At 34.1% G+C, this 24,908-nt stretch overlaps 1 protein-coding gene across 3 annotated transcripts in view; it reads left to right on the top strand.

The window, feature by feature from the left end:
- Positions 1 to 24,908, top strand: part of LOC127068167 (serine/threonine-protein kinase NLK) — a 109,306-nt gene that overhangs the window by 38,128 nt on the left and 46,270 nt on the right. For all 3 annotated transcript variants that reach the window (XR_007782863.1, XR_007782864.1, XM_051003944.1), the window contains exons 2-3: positions 17,383 to 17,512; positions 18,648 to 18,703. Coding sequence is in view for 1 of the 3 variants with exons in the window: in XM_051003944.1 (XP_050859901.1) it covers positions 17,383 to 17,512; positions 18,648 to 18,703 (186 nt within the window). In the remaining 2 variants the exon portion in view is untranslated. The remainder of the gene's footprint in view (positions 1 to 17,382; positions 17,513 to 18,647; positions 18,704 to 24,908) is intronic.

Here is a 24,908-nt window from a genome sequence, read left to right on the forward strand (position 1 = left end):
ACTAGTTGACTTTAAAATAAATTTCATCGAGTCGTATTTATTGCTGGCGTTGTAAATTTTTTTTCTTCCTTTTTTTTTTATCGAATTTTCTGTTTTGTCATTATCAATTTGTACGTGCATCCATTAAAAGAAAGAAAATAAAAAAAAAAGAAAAAACAAAAGATGAAGAACAAAAAAAAAGAAAATACAAGGAGAAAAAAAAACGATTATAATTCTTTAATCGTTACTGAAAATTCATTTGAGTTTAGAAGTATCCTAGATAAGGATAACCAATAATAATAATAATGATAATAATAGTAATAAATAAATAAATAAATAAATGAATAAATAATATATCCTTTGTGATATCAATCATCAAGAGTTATCCAACAACGAGTTTTTCGTCGAATGTAACTCGACTAGTTATATATGAAAATCGTTATTTTTTTTTCATTTCATCCCTTCTTTCTACATATCATTCTCCTCTTCCATTCTCTCACTCCCGAACAACAAAACATTTCATGTTTCGGAACGTACGTCTGTGCCGGGTTGAAAGAACTGATTTAACAGCCGCAAATCGGCGTGTCCAGTTTGTGTCTATAATGGTGGCTTTAAACGAATCAAAAACAGAAAGCCCTTGGGGACAGGTGGAGTTTTGGTGTAAATTCACGATCGGTCTACGTATCTACGTATTTATGTATGTATGTATGTATGCATGGATGGATGGGTGGGTGTATGTTGTCTCCTCATCGTTCTGCTTCGAAAGCGCTACACTGTGTGAAACAAAATGATCGTTTACCATCCAATAAATCAACTTGACCAATAACGACGTTTGAAATAATACGAATTATCTTTGGATCAAAACAAAATATCTTTTTTGTTTTTTTTTTATTTTTTCTTTTGTTGGCCCGTACGAAAAAGGATTTTATTTCTTATCACGTTTGAACAATCGCATTTCTTGATAATCTTGTATGCTAAAGAGGTGTGTGTGTGTGTGTGAAGATATAGACAAATGCACATAGATACACACATACGAGGACAATGCTCGAGTTTGCTTCTAAGTAAACTTGGAAAGAGCCATTTGTATTTGATTACCCTAAGGGGGAAGTGCTGAGATCGTTTTCCATAGCCTCGAACCACGTAGCTTTTCTAAGGATCTTAGAAGGACTCCAGAGAGAGAGAGAGAGAGAGAGAGAGAGAGAGATAGCCGAAAGGTACGTAAGGGTCTCGTAAACCTCTTCGAAAGGACCAGTTTCAAACACCAAGGAAATGTTTATGGTGGTCAAGGAAATCACTGATAAAAGGGGGACACGAGAACGTGATTAGATTTGAGATTCCTATTAAAATATCTGCGAATCGAGTAAAAATCTTTTTAGTATATCTTATCTAAACTACGGATAATTACATAATTAGATTAAAATTGCATATTATTTCTATAAATAAATAAATAAATAAATAAAAATGTACGATTAGAATAAAAAGGGAAATACGTTCGATCGTTTAATCGAATGTATATTTTTTATCAATTGGTTAGAGAATATCTGAATCACAATTTTGTTTATCTAACAGAACCAATAACAATATAAGGTGGAATACGATATCTCGATTCTCAATGACGGTTATCGACTTGGGATTCAATAGTGATCGTCGATATATCCTTTGTAACGAGATTCCAGTGATCAAACGTGCCATAATACATCCGCGCTATCGCCGGTCCAGCCATCTTGCGAAAGCCTATCCCTTTGATGCTCCCATGTGAAATACTAGAAACGTGCTCGATGGACCCGTTTAATCTATTTGATATTTAAGTATCACAATACTATTATATATATTTATTTGAAAATAATATAATATGTATTATACAAGTAATATAATTAATACGATATATTAAAAAAAAAAAACATGTACACACATATATATATGTATATATTTGTTGATTTTATAATTGCTACGTGTGTGATAAAATAAAAAAAAAAAGAAAGAAAGATCTATAAAAAATATTTCAAGTAGATCCAAAATATACATGCTCTCCACTTGACATTAGAATAAAACACTTAAGAGATCGGTTATTGTTCATGTTAATTAGGTCGAGGATGAGAGTCGAAGATCAAACGCTGCACATAATGTGGGCCACGATTGTCTCTCGATTACTCTCGAAGCTATTACATTTATACGTACATATATGCATACATACGTAGATATATACATACTGAGTAAAAAAGTAAAGAAGAAATCATTCAGAAATTCTTCGATCACTCGATCGATGTATAAGTTTTATTAGAGAACGTTTTCGATCGGCGAAGAAATAAAACAAAACAAAACAAAAATAATACTTCGGACAATCGTCAGATATGTCAGATGTGTGTGCGAAAGAATATAAAACGTTTCTTTCTCTTTTTCTCTCTCTGTTTCTTTTCCTTTTTTCCTTCTCTTCTTCTTCTTTTTTTTTCTTCTTCATTTTAAATGGAAAGTTATCGAAAGTCGGAGAATCGAGAGCTCGACGTAAAAGGAGGTCACCGTACGAAATTACTGCGGCTTCTGGATAATACGGAAGAGATCGACGGCAGCGATGCGTCATTTTGATGCCCCGATAAACACGCCCTTTTTGCGTTCGCCGTTTGCACTTTGGATAAATATATATATACACACACATACACCCGTATGCACATATATATGAGACACACACACACACACACACACACACAGAGAGAGAGAGAGAGAGAGAGAGAGAGAAAGAGAGAGAGAGAGAGAAAGAGAGGCATATACACATACGATATATATGCATATACACATATATTGTGTATACGTTGGTGTGTGTGTGTGTGTGTATGTATGTATGTATGTATGTATGTATGTATGTATGTATGTATGTATGTATATACACTTATATATTCCTACGTGTGTAGATTCATTCCGGGAAATGACAAATTTCTCTCGTATCATCCATTTAGTATGAATTATTTGAATGCCGTTAAAATGTTCCGATTAAGTCACCGCATCGATGAAAATCGATCGATGAGACAGAACGAGAAAGAGAGAGAGAGAGAAAAATAAAGAGAGAAAAGGAGACGATAGGGATGAGAGTAGTTTTGTTTGATAAAAAAAAAAAAAAACAGATACGTTTTTAATTAATATTAGCTATTATTAAATTAGTTATTATCTTATTAATTACTCTTAGCTATTATTAAAAAGCATACATCTTTACACTCTTACTATTTTAATTTCATTATTCTAATCTACTATCCGTTTTCTTTTCCTTTTGTTTCTTTTGTCACCTTTTTTTTTCTCTCTCTATAAACCTTTATTAGAATATTACGAAATAGAAATAATTACGTTATACCTTATATCTGTCGAAAAAATTGACAAACGTATTTCACAAAATTATACCTAAGCATAATATCTCCACTTATCGTTAATGATAAACGAACTTGGTGCATTTGAACGTATCTCCGTTGACTGATTGCGCTAAAACGTGTTGTGTACGATGCAATTACAAAGAGACAAACCATAACTGTTGGGTTTGCGGCTACGTACAAATGCTATATAGTGAAGGTGGAGAGAGGTGGGGGATCGGGTGGGGTGGGGTAGGGTAGGGTAGGGTGGGATAGGTAGATAGATAGGTAGGTAGGTAGGTAGGTAGATAGTAGTGAGGTGGGTGAGAGAATCAAATAGCAGAGCAATTGGCAGCTTCATCTATTTCAACCCATCTCTCCCGTATCCTCAACCTCCCCCTCCCCCCTCCCCTTACTCTTCCTCCCAAAACCTCGCGTCTACCAAAGTCGTCGTCTCCTCGAGTCCCATAAAGCAAAAGGTCGATCGAATTCACCGGTTGATTCAAACGGTATTTTCCCGAGCATCGAACGCGAGACGATCCAGAGAATTACGAGAAGGGGAACTCTATTCGTGTCTGTGTCCTATGTCTGTGTCTGTGTTTGTTTATATGTGTATGGTGTTTGTGTGCAGGTATATGGTTTGTGCGTAAGTGCATACAAGTACGTACACACATCGTACACACTCTCTAGAAGCTATAGTTTGCGTTGAACATACATAGACGATAAACAACGCTGCAGTGAGAGAGAGAGAGAGAGAGAGAAAGAGAGAAAGAGAAAGAGAGAGAATATAGTATAGGTATAAAGGCTTATACAAACTTGTCGAGTCGGACACAAGCATTAATGTTTCAATGATTTATGATGGAAGTTTAGATTCTAACGAGTAATTTCAAACCCCATGTACGAATATGGAATAATTCCCGTGAAATCGAACGTCCATTGCGACGTTTAGTTTAATGGCTGATTAAATGTTGACCCTCTAACTTGGGGGGGTTACATCGGTTATCTCAAAACTCCAACACGGTGCGTATGTACATAAAATAGATAAATAGTACAGATGCGCAATATGTGTATCGTCTATATGCGTATCTACGTTTTGTATTTTCTTTCTCCTTTTTGTTATGCGTTTCGAGGGTTTTTTTTATCTTCTTATTTTTTTTGTTTCCCTTCCTTTTTCAGAATTTTAAACATTCTAGTCGTTAATATCAAATTCGAGGTAAAAAAAGTGATTAATTTTCATTTTCTTTCTTTCTTTCTTTTTTTATCAGTCTTGTAATTTAATAGAATATTTTTTAATATTTAAATTTATATCGGGATATTTAGTTTGTTGTTGTAATTATAATAATGGGTTATTATATGATTTACTTCTCGATGCCTCCCTTGAGAAAGATATTGTGGTTTTATGAAAAAAATAATTTTTAATTAGTGTCGCGTGCGTGTATGTGTGTGTGTTTTTTTTCTTTTTTAAGAGATATCTACCATCGTTAGAATTGCGTTAGAATTATCAGTGGCAAACGGAACGACCTGTTGCGTGAATTTTTCGTTCTTTTCGAGAGGTACTACGTTTCCGTAGGACGAACGTAATGGTCTCTTTTGGACGATTCTCTGTGGATGGGCCGAAGATCGAGCGTCTTCCGGTCGTTGACGTCACTGAAAAATCGCTTGTGGAAACGGACGATATATTCTCAGTTTTTGTTCGGATTAGATCGAACTATCTCGCTTCTAGTTTTTACGTATTTTTGTTTCTTCGCCTCTTTTTTCTCTTTCTCTCTCTTTCTCTTTTTTATATATACTCTTACCTAATTTTTTTTTCATTTATAAATAACAAAACAAAAAGCATATTAAAAGTTTATCAAATTTATTTAATAAAAAAGAAAAAAAAATCTTCCTATAAAAAAGTTACAATGGATTCATCCCGTACATAGAGGATATCTTTTCCCTTTCTTTCTTTCTTTCGTTCTTTTTTTTTTTTTTTTAAATTATTATACCTCATGGTGTATCGTTTCTTCATACTTTTTTCCCCCCATTAAATTCTCTTCCTTTTTTCCTATCTTTTAAATGATTAAAAGTAATTAGAAAAAAAAAGAGAGAGAGAGAGAGAGAAGAAACAAGCGTATAAAAGTAGGGCAACGAATTATTCGTTGCATAAAAAAGAAAACAAAAAAAAATAGTTTCTTCCTATAAAAGCTTTAAATGAATTCTGTTCCGTATTTAGGGAAGTATTTTTTCTTTCTTCCTTTTTTTCTTTTCTTCTTTAAACCGCATCTAATGGGATGCTAAAAATATGTTAATAAAAAAGATCATTTTTAATATTTCCTTGGTAGACCGATGATATATATGAATAGTTTATATGCTGAACGTGTTTCGCTCGATGAGTCCTAAGTCTCATTAAATCTAGAGAGTTCCCATTGGCCTCCCCCTTTTCGCGATCGTTTAGAGCGTGTATAGGGGTTCATCGAGAAGGGACGTTAAACTTGCTTTACGGTCGTAAGTGAGATTTCTGCGATGGTGCTTTAGCTTTTTAGTACTTCGCTTTTACGATCCGGGATTTGCCCTTCTCTTTCACCTTTTCTGTTTTTTTTCTCTCTCTCTCTTCTCTATCTATCTGTCTGTCTGTCTGTCTGTCTCTATCTCTATTTCTCGATACTCTTTATCGACGAATGCTCTATAATACAAATCGTTAATTTCTCATATACAAGTAATTTATTTCCGCTCTCTTTTTCCTTTTTCCCTTTTATTTTTTTCTCTTCAACGCATATCACCATTTATAATAATTATAAATTACATAACAAATATCACGCGATAACGATTCATCATTCTGAGATATTATATCGTATAATATATATATATATATATATATACACTTCGCAATATCGACTTGATTAAATCACTCGTGTATCATATTTTGACGATATTACTGAATGAATCCGTTGAAAAGAGAGGGGAAATAGAAAGAGAGATAGATAGAATGAAAGAAAGAGAGATACATCTTGTATATACGTAATACGATGAAAACAAAGTTATTCATTAAGCGATGTAAGTTCATCAGATTCTCATATACGTGCTTCTATACATATGTATGTAGAATACTTTTATTTTTAAATTACAGCATGAAATTGCAACGGGGGTCCCTCGTGCATGTCTCCTATCTCTCTCCCTCTTTTTCCCTTTTCTCGCTCCCTATCCTTCTCTTTCTCTCTTTCTCTCTCTCTTTTTCCCTTCTGCAAATAATGTTGTAACACACGGTGTACGAGAAAGTCTTGTTCGATAATTACAAAGACGGGTTGAAGTATCATTTGGCGTTCTGGCGGCGTTCTGGGACGAATATGCATCAAGAAGCACCCTCTCCTCCCTTGGTGCATCATGTTCGCCGTGAAAGGACGCTTAATGCTGGCCACGATATATTCAAGCTGCAGTTGCATGTGCAATGTGCACGCATATAGGCGGATACCGTATAGAGAGAGAGGGAGAGAGACAAAGATCCTCGCCATCTGCGCACCAACAGCTGCGAATGAGAGGAATGAGATCGACGAGCAAAACCCTACTGCTCATTTTTCTTTTTCCCTTTTTTTTTTTTATATATATAGCCCTTTTCGATATTATTATTACTATTATTATTATTATTATTATTGTTGTTGTTGTTGTTGTTGTTGTTGTTGTTGTTGTTGTTTTTGTTTTTGTTTTTGTTCTGATTCTTCTTGTTGTAGTGATGGTTATTGATATTATTAAAAAAATGATCTTTGAGTTCTCTTTCGATCGTTCCTTCGACCTCATTAAATCTTAATCATATAATATTCTATCGAGGTAATATCAAATGTTAATTTCTATATCAAGATTATATTTCTGTACGCGCGCGCGCGCGTGTGTGTGTATGTATTATTATAATATAATTATATCAAAATTTCCGAGCAGTACGATTATTGAGATAAAAAAAGAAATGCGTTTAATAGCGTTGCTCGATAACAACGAGGAGATTAAAATTTTTTTTTAAGATCGACAAAAACAAAATTATAATCTATGCAATTTTTCATTTGTTATTGCGATTGCACTTATATAGCATCTGTTGTCATGAATTTCATGTTTTGTTCTTATTCGTTGAAACAAAAAGACAAAGTTCTTGAATCATCGAATTTACGATTGACGAACTTAAAGCTTGGATGGAGTAAGGAATATCGTCGGGTCATCGATCGGGCAATCAACCTTTCCGCGGGATCACGAACCGGTCGATCGTTTCGCAAACTAGTTTTCGAGTTCGACGCGATACGGTTCTCTGAAAGCGTAACAATGCCTTCGAAGTGTCAACCGTTTTAACCGAGTTCGTTCGTTCGTTCGTTCGTTCGTTCGTTCGTTCGTTGGATGTAATGGACGTTTAATGATCCAATTTACATGATATGGCGACGGTGGTCCATCGACTAAGCATTTTTTTTTTTATTTTTCCTTCATTTATTTTGTTCTCTTATTTACTTCTTTTTTTTTCTCAATATTATTCGACATTAAATTGTGATCGTTGTCTCGTGAATTTGTAATTATCGTTTACCGTGCATAAAGTAAAGGATCCTCGTATATTGATAGTTAAAGAGAGAGAGAGTCTATTGGGTTATAAAAAAAAAAAAGAAAAAAAAAAGGAAAAAGAAGAAGAAAAAAAGAAAAACCTGTATTTTTGCATTATACGTCAGGAATACATGGAATGTGCGTGAGCATCGTTGCGTGATAAATTCACCTACAATGGTTCTGAGAGCCGGACGTACTCATATTTATACACATATATCTTCTGTATATTCGATATGACCGACACGCGAGCTGGAAGAATGATAAGCGTCTGTCGATATACACACACACATATAGATAGAGAGAGAAACGATGATGGAAAGAGAAAGAAAAAAGTTAAAGGGTTGAGAAGAGAATTCAAGCATATTCAAAGAAATTCGATTCAAGGATGAAACGTACGTGTTGTTTTCGATAGAAAGAAAACAAATATTTTTATTAAATTTTCCTTTTTTTTTTTAACTTTCGTTATCATCTTTTTTTCTTTTTTTTTTTTCAATACAAATATTCAATCAATTTTCTTTGAGATTGAGATCAACGACTAACGAGCGGAGAAACAACAACGGTTAAATCGTTGATCCATAATGACGGAGTAGTTCATACACAGGTGACATCTCTCCGTAACGCCCTCAAAGAGGTTCCGTTAGCAAAGGTTATCAGGTCGACCTCAAATCGTATCGATTGGTTCGTCTCGAAACTCGTGTCGCCGTTCGTATCACAGGGCAGAAGTCACGAAGTCGCAGTCTTCTTGGTGTGGTGTTGCCTATCGAAGAGTAGCGTGTAGTTGTCTCTCTCTCTCTCTCTCTCTCTCTCTCTCTCTCTCTCTCTCTCCACCCTCCACCCTCCATTCTCCACCCTCCTCCCTCCTCCCTCCATCCTCCACCCTCCTCCCTCCTCCCTCCATCCTCCATCCTCCTCCCTCCACCCTCCACCCACCACCTTCTCCCACGAGAATCTACGATATAAACGAACGCGTGTATTTTTAAATCGCATTTCACTTCATATTTTTGCAAAGGACTATTAAATCAAGACGAACCCTTTCTCTCTTTCTCTTTCCGTTTCTCTTTTTAAAGTGAAGATCCTCTTCTTCGTTATACAACCAACTATGATTATGTTAAAGATATTAGATATTGATTTTATTTTATTTCGTCTCATTTCATTTCGTATTAATACATTTATTTCTGTAGGTTTCATCGTTTAACTTGCAGTCATTATTTTGAAAAATTTCGGAACGAAGAAGGAGCAAAGAAAAGGAGAGAAGGAGTGGTTAAAGCGTTACGTTCCTTCACGACAATTTTTTAACGACCTTCCTTCTCTCCTCGATCTTATTTCTTGAATTTTCAAAGAATTATTATTATTATTTATTTATTTATTTACTTACTTAATTTTTTCCTTGCTTTTCTAATTTTTCTACGTTTACGAAAAACGATCCTATATATATATATATATATACATACATATATATATACATTTACACCCGGTGGTTAGTACTTACTCTTCCAGTACGTGGCTCCTTCGAAATTAAAACGGAACGAAGCTAAAATGTAGCTAATGACTTCCTCTCCTTACTCCCTTCAACGTTTCCCCCAACAGGGGAGCCAACCAACTTGTTTAGTACTCGTTGCTTCTCTACACTCGTTTCACTGGGAAGTTTATTTAAGACCTTTCTCTAGCTTTCTTCGTATGCATGTTTTAACTCTCTTTCTGTTTCTCTCTCTCTTTCTTTTACCAAGTCGAGAACGTCAAATTTTAATAAGATTCCTAAACAAATTCAACTTGAGATCTTTATTCCTATCGGTATTTTATCAAATACTTGTATTTATTCAATATGGCGTTCTCACATTAAATAATGATACTTATTCAATAAGTAAATCGTTAAGTCAACGAATCGACCGTAAATCGGGTCTAGACGATTTTATATATCAATTACTATTTTTATTTATTTATTTATTTATTTATTTTATTTTGAAACTTCTCTTAAAACCGATATTACTTTTTTCCTCCTTTCCTTCTTATTTCTTTTCTCTCAAATCGTAAAACTACGACCTCGACTATTAACCTACCAAGATTTTTGATTTTTTTTTTAATATTTTCCTAAGAAATTTTCTCTTCTAACCTATATTTCTTTTATCCCTTATAAGACTGCATTTTTTTTTTATGAACAATTCTTTTTTTCTTTTTATAACATCGATACCGAAATGATAATCGGATAGATAGCATTAGCGAGCAAGAAAAAAAATTAACGGTACAAAAAAAATAAAATAAAATTGAAACTACAGACTTAGAGAGTATGCAGGAACGTATTATCCAGAGTGCTGTAGTGTAAGGGGAAGAGGTGAGGAGTGGCGAGGGGAATCTCTATCCGGTTTTCGCAAGGGCGTCGAATCATCTAGATAGCCGAGCCATGTTCCATCCGGTTTGGTTCTCTACCACCCGCATCATCGCTCGCTCCCTTGCTCCTCATCTTGGGCACACGCTTACGGTGCTTGCACTGCCATTCTTCCAACGAGTCTCTTCATTCACAGGAACGATGCTCCTCCTACATGCTTTCAACCAAAATCCATTTACCAACGCCATACGCATTTTCGTACGTATCGTATGGCTCTAAAGTATTTTCTCATTACGGGATCTTTTCTTTCTTCTTTCTTTCTTTCTTTCTTTCTTTCTTTCTTTCTTTTTTTTTCTTCTCTTTTCTCTCTCTCTCTCTCTTTCTTTTTTTTAATTGCTTTTTTTTTATTTCATTTCATTATTTTCTTCTTTTTTTTTTTTTCGTCGAAATGGAAAAAGTTGCAAGTACTTGCACGAGTAAAAATCTTGAGGATTCGTTTCCGAGTTGGGATATATTTTAATATCGAATTATGATATGTTATTCACTCGAAAAAAAATTTTTACGAAGAAGTGGTTCGCTGCTTTCTTCTTTCTTCTTTCTTCTTTTTTCTTTTCTCTCTCTCTCTCTTTTTTGTTTCTTTTTTTTTTCTTTTACTATTTTTCTTCTCGAGGAATGTTTTCTCTTTCTCTTGCCCTCCCCCTTTTTTTTAATCGTTGCACGCAGGGTTTTTATACGAGTTGAAATTATGAACGAGTTTGGTGCTCTGTTTTTTTTTTTTTTTAAATATTTCTTTCTTTCTTTTTTTTTTCTTTCTTTCTTGATATCGAACTACGCATGCAGCGATTTCATAATTGAAAAATTCTGAGAAGAAAATTTTATTTAATTTTCTGGATAATTTTTCAAACATCCAGTGTTCCTTTTTTTTCCCTTTCTTCTTTTCTTTCAAAAGGAAAAATTGAAAATATGGATATTGAAAGAGCTAGTTTCGATGTTACCAAAGACGTTTCCATTTTGTGTGACAATGTAGTGACATCGATTCTCGAATTAGCATCGGTATAAGTGCCAGTCGTATTTACACGAGTAAGCCCAAGCTTAACTTACTTCAAACTAGTTTAAACTTAACTAGGAGAAACTGCGGTCTGAGCAGAACTGTCAGATGCGTCGGCCATTGCCACTGCTGCTGCTTGGTTGTTAGAGCTAGTGCTAGTGCTAGTACTAGTGCTGATTTTCAACGAGAGAAACAAGACCGAGAACGTTTACGTAATTATCCTCTGCCGTAGGCCGACGGCATATAGTTGTACCATATAGTTCAACCATATGACATGTCCGAAAGAATTAATCCCATTTGCGAGAGATCACTGAAAATTCCAGTCGCCGATCTTTCTTTTCTCTCTCTCTCTCTCTTTCTCTCTCTCATTTTTTTAAATTACATTCATTAATTTTTATAATCCTATTTCTTAGTGGAATCAGAAATTTGTTCGTTCTTTTTGTGTTTTCATATGTTCCTAAGGGAAAGATTTATATACTGAGCTTTTCTCTTTCCGTTTCTTGTTTTTTCCTCCCTATTATTCATATCAGTGCGCCGAACCAAAAAACTAATGCAGAATTTTTATTCGTAAACGGTGTTCTTGGAATTACTTTTTCTTTTTTTTCAATTTCTATCTTCCTTTTTTAACCTACATTCTCATCGTCATCAGAATCATTATCGAAGGAGCATCTAATTTTCTGTAGATCGCGAGTGTTAATATAACAATGTCTTCTTATTTTATTTGATAGTTTTCTAATATATATTCTCTAATTTTATTAAAATTGAACAAATATCGCAACGTCGCGTATAAAAAGATCGTTAGGTTGGAGAGGTGGGAGAAAGAAAAGAAAAATGAAAAATGAAAAATGAAAAAGAAGAATAAAAAAAGAAAAAAGAAGGAGAGAGAAAAAAAATGATCGAAGAATGATCGACATGAAAAATGCGACATCTTTCTTTCTCGCTCGATTTTCATTATCGAATCGTTCATTGGCTTCTAATTAATATAGGCGATTATGCGTGGTAGAAGACGATAATTTATAATTGACGTGTAAGTGGCTCGTGTCGTGTCACGTGCGTGCATGCGTGAATGCGTGAACGCGTGAACGCGTGCGTGTGTAAATACATGCGTGCGTGTTCTCTCTCACGAGGGTCTTCCTTCGATCTTGGAAGTCGCACGAAAGTGTAGCCGCGCACGTTCCGCGATCGATTACGGGACTCATTAGTTTGATTTATCGCCATTGAGAGGGAAGAGAAACTCTCCCTTACTGTCTACGATGAGTTTCGAACGAAAATGAACGAACGAATGAACGAACGAACGAACGAACGAACGAATGAACTGTCTTCTTATTTTTCAACGAAAACGAACGAACAAATTATTTTCCTATTTTTCAATGAAAACGAACGATCCAACTGTCTTCTTATTTTTCAATGAAAACGAACGAACGAACGAAGTGTTTTCTTATTTCTGAATGAAACCGAACGGATAATTATTTTTTTTTTATTTTTAAGAAAAACGAACGGACGAACGAATGAACAGTTTTTGTTTTTATTCTTGAACGAGAAAAATTACAACCCTTTCTCTTTCTCTCTTTCTCTTCGATGAAACAATTTATTTATGCTATCTATTCTTTTTTTTTATCTATTATTTTGTAATCTATTTGTCCGAACATATCAGCTGTTTTTTTTTTTTTTATATTCTTCTTCTTTCTTCTTTTTCATCTTGAATTTTATTCGAAGATTTCACGTGCGATCATGTAAAGAACGGAATATTCGTTTTACTTAGGTACTATAAAAGAATGGCAATGAAAATGGAAAATAGGTTTTTCCCGATTGCATTACCAGATATGTACATGCGAACGTAGAAGAGTAGAAAAAGAATCTTTGAAAAGGCGATGCTGTGCCTCGTCTCTCGAATTGATCCGAGGGAAAGCTTTCGCAATGCTGCCTTCTTCTCCCCACTCCTGCAATGCGGAAGCCGTACTGTTCTACTCCCAAGGTTACGCCCGCCTTTCAAGGTCACCGTACTTGTTTTTTCTCTCTCTCTGTCTCTCTCTCTCTCTATCGGTGATCTTCATGACCTTTGTCAAATTTTTCTCACCACTTCACGATTCTTTAATTCTCTTTTTCTCCAAACTTTCGATAGTTTTTATTTTTTATTTTTTTTTGGTATTTATTTATTTGTTTGTTTGTTTGTTTGTTTGTTTTTGTCTTCTTTTTCTTCATCGTCTTTGTAGATCTTATGAAATCGATCGAAATCGAGAAATGAGAGTAATACGTTCGAGTAAGAGGGCAGGTGCATTTTTGCAGGTGATCCTTCGGTGCAGCTGCTGTTTTGTCCGACGATAAAAATTTCGAAGGATCGAGAAAATACGAGTTAAAATATACATATATATATATACACATGTGTATATATTTTTTGTTTTTCTAAATTTCATCGAGAAATATATAGATAATTAGAATTTGTCTTCTCTATCTGTCTCTTTTTCTCTCGTACGATTAAAGATCTCTCGTTATATATTTTTATTATTTTAAATACGTGACCACGTAGCAAGATGAAAGCTTCAATATATATATATATATATATATATATATATATATATATATATCTTCATGTATGTTATATATGTGTATTAGTGTACACGGTGTGTACACTCTATCAATTTGTATTCTTTTGATTGCAGTTTGCAAGCACGGCACGTCAGCTTTATCTCCGTTCTTCTCGGAGCATACGAATACGCACGCCACATTGTACTTGTTTACCGTCGATAAATATTCATAAATCTGCATTTTATTGAAATTTAAATATCGTCCGATATTTCAACGTTTAAATGTCATATAGGTGTATATATATATATATTTTGTTTTTCCTATTTCATAGATAGACATTTTTGCTTTATCAAAATGTAAAGATGCGAAGATCTCTTAAAAAAAAAACAAATGGAGAATATAAAAAAAAATATGTATATATATCATCGTCCTTCGTCCTTCGTCCTTTCTTATAGAATTAAAAGAAAGACATAACCAATCGGACCAAAGCCATTAGCTTTATTATCGATCATTAAATCGATCTCTGTTCGTCGTTCGTGCTACGTTACGTCTATACTAATACACTCGTGGTGTGTTTGAAATTAGAACGAACCTAATATGTTTCAAACCTTTCAAGTGCAAATCGTGCTTGTTTCCTCGCTACACACACACACATACACACACACACACACACACACACTTCCTAATGCAATAGCAAATAACTATACGAGGATAATTTCTATTCTCACAATTCTTTTTCAAACAAGAAAATTTCGTAACAACCATGATTCAATGACTCCAATGATTACTCATCTATACCAAAAATGAACATAATTAATTCCAACAATAAAAAAAAAAAAAAAAAAAAAAAGAAAAGAAAAGAAAACTACGTGCTACGATCGACGATTTATTGAATTATATTGAAAAATAGATTAGAAAAAGAAAACAAAAAATAGAAGAAAAAACATATACGAAGAAGAAGAAGAAGAATGCGTTAAGAGATACGATAAAAGCAAAGACTACTCTACACGGTTTCAAAGTCCGTGTTTTAATCGTCGACGTTATCACTAGCTTGACTATTTAAAAATATCGTTGTTTTCTTGTCCAACGAACGTAGAGCTCGACCTAAGTAACTCTTCTTCGAGAGTTAAAGGAAAATGAAAAAAAAAAGAAAAATAGGGAAAAGAAAGAAAAAGGGAGAAAAAGGAAGAAGGAAAGAGATCAAAAAAAAAAGATAATAAAAGAGAGTGAAAAAGATCGTTTGACTGTGTGAAAAGGGTGACGGAAGAAAGAAAGGTACGACGACCGTCGAAAAGGTTCAACGCACTCTCTCTTTCTCTTTCTTTCTCTCCCTCTTTCTGTCTGTCTGTCTCTACCTCTCTCTCTCTCTCTCTCTCTCTTTCTCTCTTTCTCTCTCCCTCTCTCTCTCTCTCTCTTTCTTTCCCTCTCTCTTTGCTGAGCATCACGGAAGCGAAGCCACGAATTTCGAGTGGAACGACCCTGAATCGCATATATATGGGATATGCATCGAAGGCTGCACGCTCTAATTCCGGCTTACTCAGCCGGTTCGATCGTTTTCTTCCTTATGGCACGCGACAAATTTTTTTTTTCTTTCTTTCTTTTTTCATTTCTAATAGGTACTGCGTTTTACTCGATCGTTCGTTTTTAATACGAAGAGAAAGAGGAAAAAGAAGTAAAAAAAAGAAGTAAAAAAGAAATTAATGAAAAGAACAAGAAATGCGATATCTCTGTATGCATTTTTTTTTCACGAAAGATATAAAAAAATTTCTTTTTTTATTTTATTTTACAAATCCCACGTCGTCAGAAATATTGATCATTATAGTGTATTATAGAATAAGAAGAGAGAAGAAACGATGTCGGAATAAAAATATGATATTGATTTTCTTTCTTCCCTTTTGTCTACGCGTTTTTAAAAATAAAAAATTTTTTCATTCTTTTTTTTTTTTAAATGTGATGTTAACGATCTATATATAATATCTATGTATATATTGTTATAATATAATTTATATATTAATATCAATACACACACACACACACACACACACATATATATATATATATATATGATTTTTAAATGAAATACGAAGAAATATTTTCTGAATGGATATATTCGATAATAACTCGAATTTCTTTTCGATACGACGTGATTTGAAAAAAAATTTCCCGTAGAGCAAAAGACCCTATTGATCTTCCCCTACTCGTTCCATATTTCATCATCATTGAGAGAGTACTAACTCATAGCTTTTGCGTGCGTTCGAGCATCCACCACGATACTTTCTTCCACGAAAACGGATCAGGATGCTCGACGTTATAACGATACGTGTAATATTCTATATATGTATCTATACATGTGTGTATGTGTGACTACATAGTGTGGTGTGTGTGTGTGTGTAGTCACGTATGTATTTCCTTTAAATCTAAATCTCCTTTGACATAAATCTATTTGCAAGTGTTAATCCGACAGATATTAATACCATATATGTGTGTGTACACATACACACACACACATATATACATATTTTTATTTTTATTTTATTTTTCAACAAAAAAGATTTGAATTATATCAAAGTATTTTTTTTTAAGTGTTAATCCGACAGAAATTAATACCGTATGCGCGTGTTGCGTATACACGCTTTTAAATATATATATATTTTTTTTGTATTTCATTTCTCAATAGAAAAAATCTGAATTATATCGAAATAAATATCTCTTTCTTTCTTATCAAAAACTATTCGATAACTCTTAAAAATTTCCTTTCTTTCTTTCTTCTCTTTTTTTTTTTTGTAAACGAGTGGTCATTTAAAAAAAAAAAAGATAGATATAAAGCCCTGGCGGTGATCTCGAGATTTACGATATGTTGTGTGATTGAAAAGCAATTTCTCATTCCCTCTTCAAATCCAAAATTATTTTATCAAGTTCGTTGACTCGTTCTATCTCTGTCCGTCTGCCTGTCCGTCTGCCGGTGTGTCTGCTTGTCCGTCTGGACAATAGTACCAGCATGAATTCGTATTGCTAGAATTGTCGAAAATGGAATTGGTCATCGAACGAAAGCGAAGGTAGATCGAGAGAACCGGATGACCACTAGCAGTTTGTAGTATATGGAGAGATACCATAGCCTGTCCCCCTTCTCCCATTCTCTCTCTCTCTCTCTCTCTCTCTCTCTCTTTAGCAATGAAATCGAACCGCCATAAACCTGCTAATTTGCAGGAGTAATAATTATTTCGTTGGTCGACGAATCACTGTTAATAGACATCGATTTCGTTGTTATAGGTATTGCTCTTTCTCTTTCTCTCTCTCTCTCTCTCTCTCTCTCTCTCTCTCTCTGTCTCTCTCTTTGTATATATGTGATTTTCCTCGATTATTATCGATCGTATTTCTGTGGTATCTCTTCATTATCAGACAGAGATTGGATCATATATCTGGGAATAATATAGTCAGTTCTTTCGAAATAAATTAATCTCCGTTATTACTCACTTCATTCTTTAACATAATATCTTATTCTCTTTCTGTCAAGGAAGTAGATAATCGTGATAATGAATATTTAAACTCATTGATTATTGTTGATTGATATAAATGAATTATTATTATCATTGTTATTATTATTTTTCTTTTTTTATATATTTCAGGGCTGTCACGGATCCGAGGGATGGTAGGAGAGTGGCCTTAAAGAAACTGCCGAATGTCTTTCAAAGTCTCGTCAGCAGCAAACGCGTCTTCAGGGAACTGAAGATGCTCTGTTTCTTCAAACACGAAAACGTGAGTTTCTAATATATACATATATCCACACATTATAGATATAGAACAATCGAATAGTAATATAATATTATCGTTTATCGTTTCTTTCTAAAATTAAAGGTATAAGAAAGATCGAGGGTATAGGTATACATAGTACAAGAAGAAATAGAAAGTAAAACTTTCTATATGTTGTATTTGGTATGAGAAAGACAAGTAAAAAAAAAAAGAAAAAGATAAAAAAGGGGAATCAGTAGGAAGACCTCCTCTTTAGGAGGAGGTCGCGTTTGTTCGTTCCTTCACGTTTCCCGTGATCATAATCTCTCTCTTTCCGTTGAGTTACCGAGTCGAGCTACTCGAGAGTACTGCGCCACGAAAGTACATTTATTTTTCAAAGAGTTTGGATTTTTAAAGTATCATGAGAGTAGTGAGTAGGTATACCTACCCGTTCCAACACACACACACACACACGCACATTGTGTCCCTCTTTTTATCTGTATATATCGAATATATATATGTGTATATGCATATATGTGTTTGTGTGCGTGTATATATATATATGTTCGAGTTTCATTCGAAGAAACTTTCTTCAAAGGCATCAAAACCCTTAACTCTTCGAGTGGCTGCTCTCGTAAATGCTATGTTTGTGTATGTACTCGAGTCGATCCTTTTTCTTGGATTATCCGCTGTCGGCACACTCTACTATCTTCTTTCTCCTTCTTTTCCTCTCTTTCTCTTCATCTCTTCGATGCTTCTTCTCTTACATTGTATTGCCAATACCGAAAGTTTAGTTTAGCCGTTCTATATTTCCTGATTTCCCAACGATTAGCTTCGATTTTATCTTCCCTTTAAATGTCTATACTCCCATTCTCGTTCAACTCACTTCTCTCATCTCCATCATTTTTTTTATTTATCTTTTATTTTATTTTATACAAGTCAATTGTCAATCACGTTAGAATATTTGTTTATAAGATTGTCACTATTATCGATAACAAGCTTTTCTCGTAATATTATAGATCGTAATATACTTCATTCGTATAACTCGTTTTTTTCTGTTACTTCAGACGAATATAGAACAGAACGAATATGTTTTTAATTTCTCTTCTTCCATCTTTCTTAATTCGTCGTTCGTCATTTTTCTTTTCCTTTTATTTTTCAGGTTCTCTCGGCCCTGGATATCTTGCAACCGCCGCATCTCGACTTCTTCCAAGAAATGTATCCTTTTCTTTTTTTTCCATCTTATCTATATATATATATATATATATATATATATATATATATATATAATTTTTGAGAAGTAAAAGGTAATATTTGACTCTTTCCAATCTTTTATCGTTTCGTCGTTCGTTGTTTCATTGAGCAGAAAGCAAAAAAAAGAAACATACCAAACAAACATACAAACAAACGAACAAACAAACAGAACAAAATAAAAAGAAAAACTGCAAACGAAGAAAAGGACGTGGAAAATTTGCGGAACGTTGGAATGTGCGAAGGAAGTATCGCTACTACGTAAATTATTTTCGTGTGGGAGTTCATCCGCGTCGAATAGAATTCCAAACGATCGATGTACATACGTGTATACACGTATACATACGTATATGCATGCATGCATGCATGCATATATACATACATACATATATAGATAGTTAGATAGATAGATAGATAGTGAATAATAACGATCCGATATCCCTACCGTAGTAATACGTTTCTACTGCGTACTAATATGTATGTAGTAATCGGATACACTGCATCCTGTGTGTTGGCTTGCTCGCCATAATTATTTTACTCGAAGAGAAGTAGATGGGTTAACAATACGCCGATGTGATCCATACGAGCAGATTTAATCGACGTGGAGAGAGGTATGGGTTAAGGTAGGGGGAGGAGTGGGGAGGGGAGAGAGAGAGAGAGAGAGAGGGAACGAAGCTACGTCTAATCACTCGTACGAAGTTCGCGTTACCAAACTTCTTCAACGAAAGTTTTGTTGCTTCTCGGAGATCATGACGATAACGAACGATCGAATCTATCGTCTATATCTTCTCTTTCTTCTTTCTTCGTATAGTCAGTAACAAAAAAAAAAGAAAGAAGAAAAAAAATGGAAGAAAAACCATTTTTCCCATCGAGAGAGAATTATAAATTAATTTCTCGACAGAATTAATTACAAACGATCGAAACCGGTATTTTTTTTTTTTTTTTTTTTTTTTTAATATTATTTTATTTTCTTTTTTTGTCTTCAAATTACACTTTCTTTCGTTGGAAATCATCAACGTTCGCAATCGTCGAATTTATTTACATGAAAAATGAACGTTCGAATTTGATGAGTAATGATTGTGTTCGGAGACGTAAGATCTCATAAATGCAAAGATGAATTAATGGATATAATTTTTGTAAAAGCAATTTTCAAATTTCCGAATGTACATTTAATCGAATCAATTCGATCAAATATGTAGGGTCTGTTTACTCGATTAACCGTATTTATTCGAATAACGTATTATCAATTTGTCTCTTACTTCGATAATTATTATTTAATCATTGAAGTCTTTAGAATCGATTAAAGTCTTTAGAAACGATCATCGAGGTTTCCTCGAAGTAACTTCACGGTTCTGTAACATTGAAAATATATGCTTAACCATCGAATTTTTGATCCGTGCGATCGATCGATAGATCGATCTACTCCATCGATCAAGAAGAAGCCGATCAGTTTCTAAAGAATGGGATCAAAGCAATCGCTCTTAGAGTTAATCTCGGTCGTGCCTATCCGATAAATCAGTTCAATCTTCTCTCTCTCTCTCTCTCTCTCTCTTTCTCTCTCTATAGAAAGAGAGAGAGAGAGATACATATATAGATACACATCTCTTTCTCTTTCATATTCCGTTGTGGACCTCCTTGCAACAACGTAAATCATCATTAGTAATGCCAGTTATTATGCTTTGCAGCATCTTCTTCTTCTTCTTCTTTTTCTTTTTATTCTTCTTTTTATTCTTCACTATATCTATATCTCCCTCTTCTTTTCTTTTTTTTTTCTTTCCTTATCTCATCTCATAGATTACGTAGTTCATACACGAGTCAATAGAATTATTCACTCGGAATCTCCTCTTATCAAATTTCTCATTTTCTCTCTCCCTCTCTCTATTCAAAACAATAATAATTCTATCTTCCCGAGATTATTTCTTACTCGCACTTTTTTCGATTTTTATATTTTCATCGAATAATCGTCGTTGAGCGTTAATGTCTCTTTCTCTCTTTCTCTCTCTCTTTCTTTTTTAAGATCGATAAATAGAAATTAATACGCGCAGTCGTTCGATCATTCTTTTTATCGAATCTTATTTTCTACATACATTTTTCTTCTTTTTCTTTCTTTATTCTTCCAATTTTATTAAAGTTAATATATTGACGATTAAAAGGTGTTGACTAAATCATTTATATATTTGATTCGTTTTTAAACTTTGTTTATGTATCAATTGAATTTTTATTTGAATCGAATGTATCTATTCTTGAGATTAGAATAATACATACATACATACATACATATTTATTTATAAATAAGTAGAGTTTGATATATATTAATATATATTTATATATATATATATATATATATATATATATATATATAGGTATGTCAAAATATGGAGATTAGATTTTCTGCTTTGAAATTTGCCGCTGGCATCGACCACAGAAGTAACTAGGAACTTAACCGATAAAGCTACCGGTTGATTTCTAATTAAGGAACCACTCAGGATCAGGGCGTAGAGTTGCGTCCTCGTCACCACAGCCGGCGGAAACCGCAGAGCGAGAGAGAGCGAACGAGAGTGAGAAAGAGAGAGAGAGAGAGAGAGAGAGAGAGAGAGAGAGAGAGAGAGGGAAATAGGGAGGGAGAGATAGGGAGCGGAAGCTTCGTTGAATTCTAACACTGCTTACGAAGGACGTTCTCTCCTCCTATCGCTATGAATATACCATGAACGTTGGCTAGATGCGTTGAATCCGCTACTGGCATTAGGCTGATCATAATCACGGATTATTAATGCAACCTGTTCGAAGAGTAATAGACCTACGACACGGTGTTGCACCCCCGATAACTCTCCTAGATTCTACTTTGTCTAATCATTCGTACCGAGTTCGCGATACCACACTTCGACGAAATTGTTGCTTCTCCAAGATCATGACGATCGTGATGATGATGATGATGATGATGATGACGACGATGATGATGATGATGACGACGATATGATTAGATCTTCGTGTTACAATTGACCGGTCGACGGATCGATACAATTGACCGGTCGACAAATCGGTCTATCGATCGATCATGATCGATTATTATTCTCTTTTGTTATCTGATTTATAGACTGCATACCTACTAGTTTTTCTTTCTTCTTTTTTTTTTCTTTTTTCTTTTTTTTTTGCAATGCAATCTCTTTAATTGTGAGATTTATAATTGGGCGGAATATTTTTTTTAAATCTTTTATTTATTGGTTTTTTTTTCTACGTTCAAAAAAGAGTGAGTTGTGGGAGGTGGGAGGAGAGGGATTATTCATAGTGAATCAATCTATTTGGAGAAAAAGAAAAGATTGATTTATTTTCGCGATTACGTTACGTCGGTTATTCATCAACGAATCGATTTATGATTCTTCGCAATCTATCCAAGATAATAACAATAATAATAATAATAAAAAAGAAGAAGGAAGGAAGGACTAATATTACGATAAAATTTATATCTACTGACGTTATTAGGACACACGATATTATACTTGAGTAATTAATAGACCCGCATAGATATGGATGTACCCGTATCATCGAGAATATTGATATCGATTGTAATGAATTCTGGATACGCCTCTTGTTTTATCGTCTTTTCTTCTTACACGTATTACGATATAACGTTGAGAGTGAACTTGAGTATAAAAAGTGTATATATATAATCCAAACGAATCTCCATTGTTCTAATCAACAATTCTTTTTTCCTTTTCTTCTTCCTCTCTCTCTCTCTCTCTCTCTCTCTCTTTTTTTTAATGTAACATCGTTTGCAATCGCGGAAATGACAATTAATTTTTTTTTCTTTCTTTAAATAAACACGTTATCGTTTTTCAGTGATAATGTATATATATATATCGTTTCTAATAATATCGAGTTAAACGTAAATTGAAATTTATCGCTAATGTAACAATTACCGGATATCAAGAAGATATTCAGATATCGACTAAATAAAATAATAATATCAGTTTAAATCTAATAAACTGAAACTACGTGTATATAGGATGAATAATGAAACGATTATAAATATCAAAATGATTTTATATATATACACACACACACATTAACTAAGTAAAATAATTCCCGATTTAAATGGAATATAGACGTATTATACGATGAAACGCAATCTGCGAAATATATATTACGCGTGTATGTTATATCTATTAAGAGATGGGCAAGAGTCGGCACATGCTTCTGGTACGAATGAGGAAACACAGAAATCGCCAAGTGCAAGCCGATATGGAGGCCGAAGAGAGCTTCTATAAATAAATCTAGGATCGATGATGACAGCCCATAGGGAAAGGATAGAAGAAGACTGTGTGTACGCGAGTCTGAGAAATAGAAATATGGAGGATACACGGTAAACGTGAGAATTGGAAATTGTGTAGTGATAGTGGACGTGGAATTAGAACGAGAGCACAAGTAGAAATAGTTACAAGTAGTAGTAGGTTAGTAATAGTAATAGTAGTAGTAGTAGTAGCTAGAGAAAGTCAGAAGTATACGTAGGTAAGAAAAAGGAATTAAAAGTACGAAATAGAAGAAGTATAAGAAGCTAAGAAGAAGTAAACGAAGTAGACCAACTGAAAGAAGTACAAGTAGAAAAAGAATTAGAAAAAAAGAACATGGTCTGTATCTCTCTCTTTTTTTTTTGTCTAATTCGATGAAAGCTTACAACTTTGAACGTGAAAGCTATGTTGGAAACTAAGAGAGAGAGAGAGAAAGAGAGAGAGAGAAAGAGAGAGAGAGAGAGATAGATATTATAATTGGAACACGGAAATCGCACGTGACTCTCGCATTAGCTTGGTATCGCACGCCTACAAAGAATAAGAGGAGAAAGAGGAGGAGGAGGAGGAGGAGGAGGAGGAGGAGGAGGGCCAGTTTTACCTCCTCCTCGAGTAGCAGCATACAGCGTCCGGCTCGAACGAGCTCGACCGGATGCGGGGAGAAGCTTTATGGTGTTTCCGAAAGGCAAATGAGATAGAAAGGGTCTGATGCTTGTTTTACGTCCGCTTGTATACATATTCCACTCTGACGTTAGCAGTACTTCTCTTTTATCGTTCATTCCACACTTTCTTTTTCTTCTTTTTTTCTTTCTTTCTGTTTTTTTTTGTTTTTTGTTTTTATACTGCTAATACAACAATTCGTCTTATTAATCAAAAGCACTTTCAAAGACTCGATGATCATCAATTCTCTCGACGTTAACATATTTTTATTGGATAGGTATACGTACACAAGGGGTTACTTTAAGAGAAGTGATTTTTCTAAGTGATTTTTTTTTTCTTTCTTTCTTTCTTTCTCTCTTTCTTTCTTTTACGATTTATTATATTTTCTTCTCAAGGATTTTACTTTCCAAATATCCTTTACTTTTAAGTGTTCGATCTCGTTGTTCGATCTGATATCGTGCGAACGTTAAAGAAAGATTCTTCTCTGAGAAATAGAAAACCTCCGGAACGAGTAATTTTATTCACAGTTCAGAGTCCTCTTGTCTTACGTATATTTTTTAATTTGTTATTAATTTCTTACAAGTTTATTACATCAATTTTTCTTTCTTCTTCTTTTCTCTTCGTATCAGTAATAGATATTACATAATGTCTCCGGATAAAAAGAAATAATTCGTTTAATTAATTTTTAACGAAATTTCATTTTTCGTTGTTGCTCGTGTTTCTCAGATTATAACAAAAGCTTTTTAATTATAAAAAAGAGAAAGAGAGAGAGAGAGAGAGAGATAGAGATAGAAAGGAGGATAGAGGAAAGATAAATTAATATCGTTTTTAGCAAATTGAAAATTTCTTAAAATAAAGATAAAAGCTTTACATTATAAAACAAATCTTTTTGAAGCATCGAAGAAAATAAGGCGAGGCTTCCTTCGGTCGATTAAACCGCTTCTCTCTCTCTCTCTCTCTCTCTCTCTCTCTCTCTTTCTCTCTCTCTCTCTCTCTCTCCTCTTATTTCTCAAATAAATATCCCTCATAAAGCCGACAGGGTGCAACGAGCGAATTTTATATCGCCTATGGCGAGCACATCGCGTGCCTACAGCCATTCAACTTCTTCCTTTACATTTTTTCTCTCCCCCTTTCTTTTTCTTCTTTTTTGTTTTTTTTCCTTCTCGTTTCTTTTTTCCACTCGACGGCGCTGTATACTTGACTATGCTAATCGCTCTATTCACTTCTTT

Source organism: Vespula vulgaris, chromosome 12, assembly GCF_905475345.1.
Source record: "Vespula vulgaris chromosome 12, iyVesVulg1.1, whole genome shotgun sequence".
Classification (NCBI taxonomy): domain Eukaryota; kingdom Metazoa; phylum Arthropoda; class Insecta; order Hymenoptera; family Vespidae; genus Vespula; species Vespula vulgaris.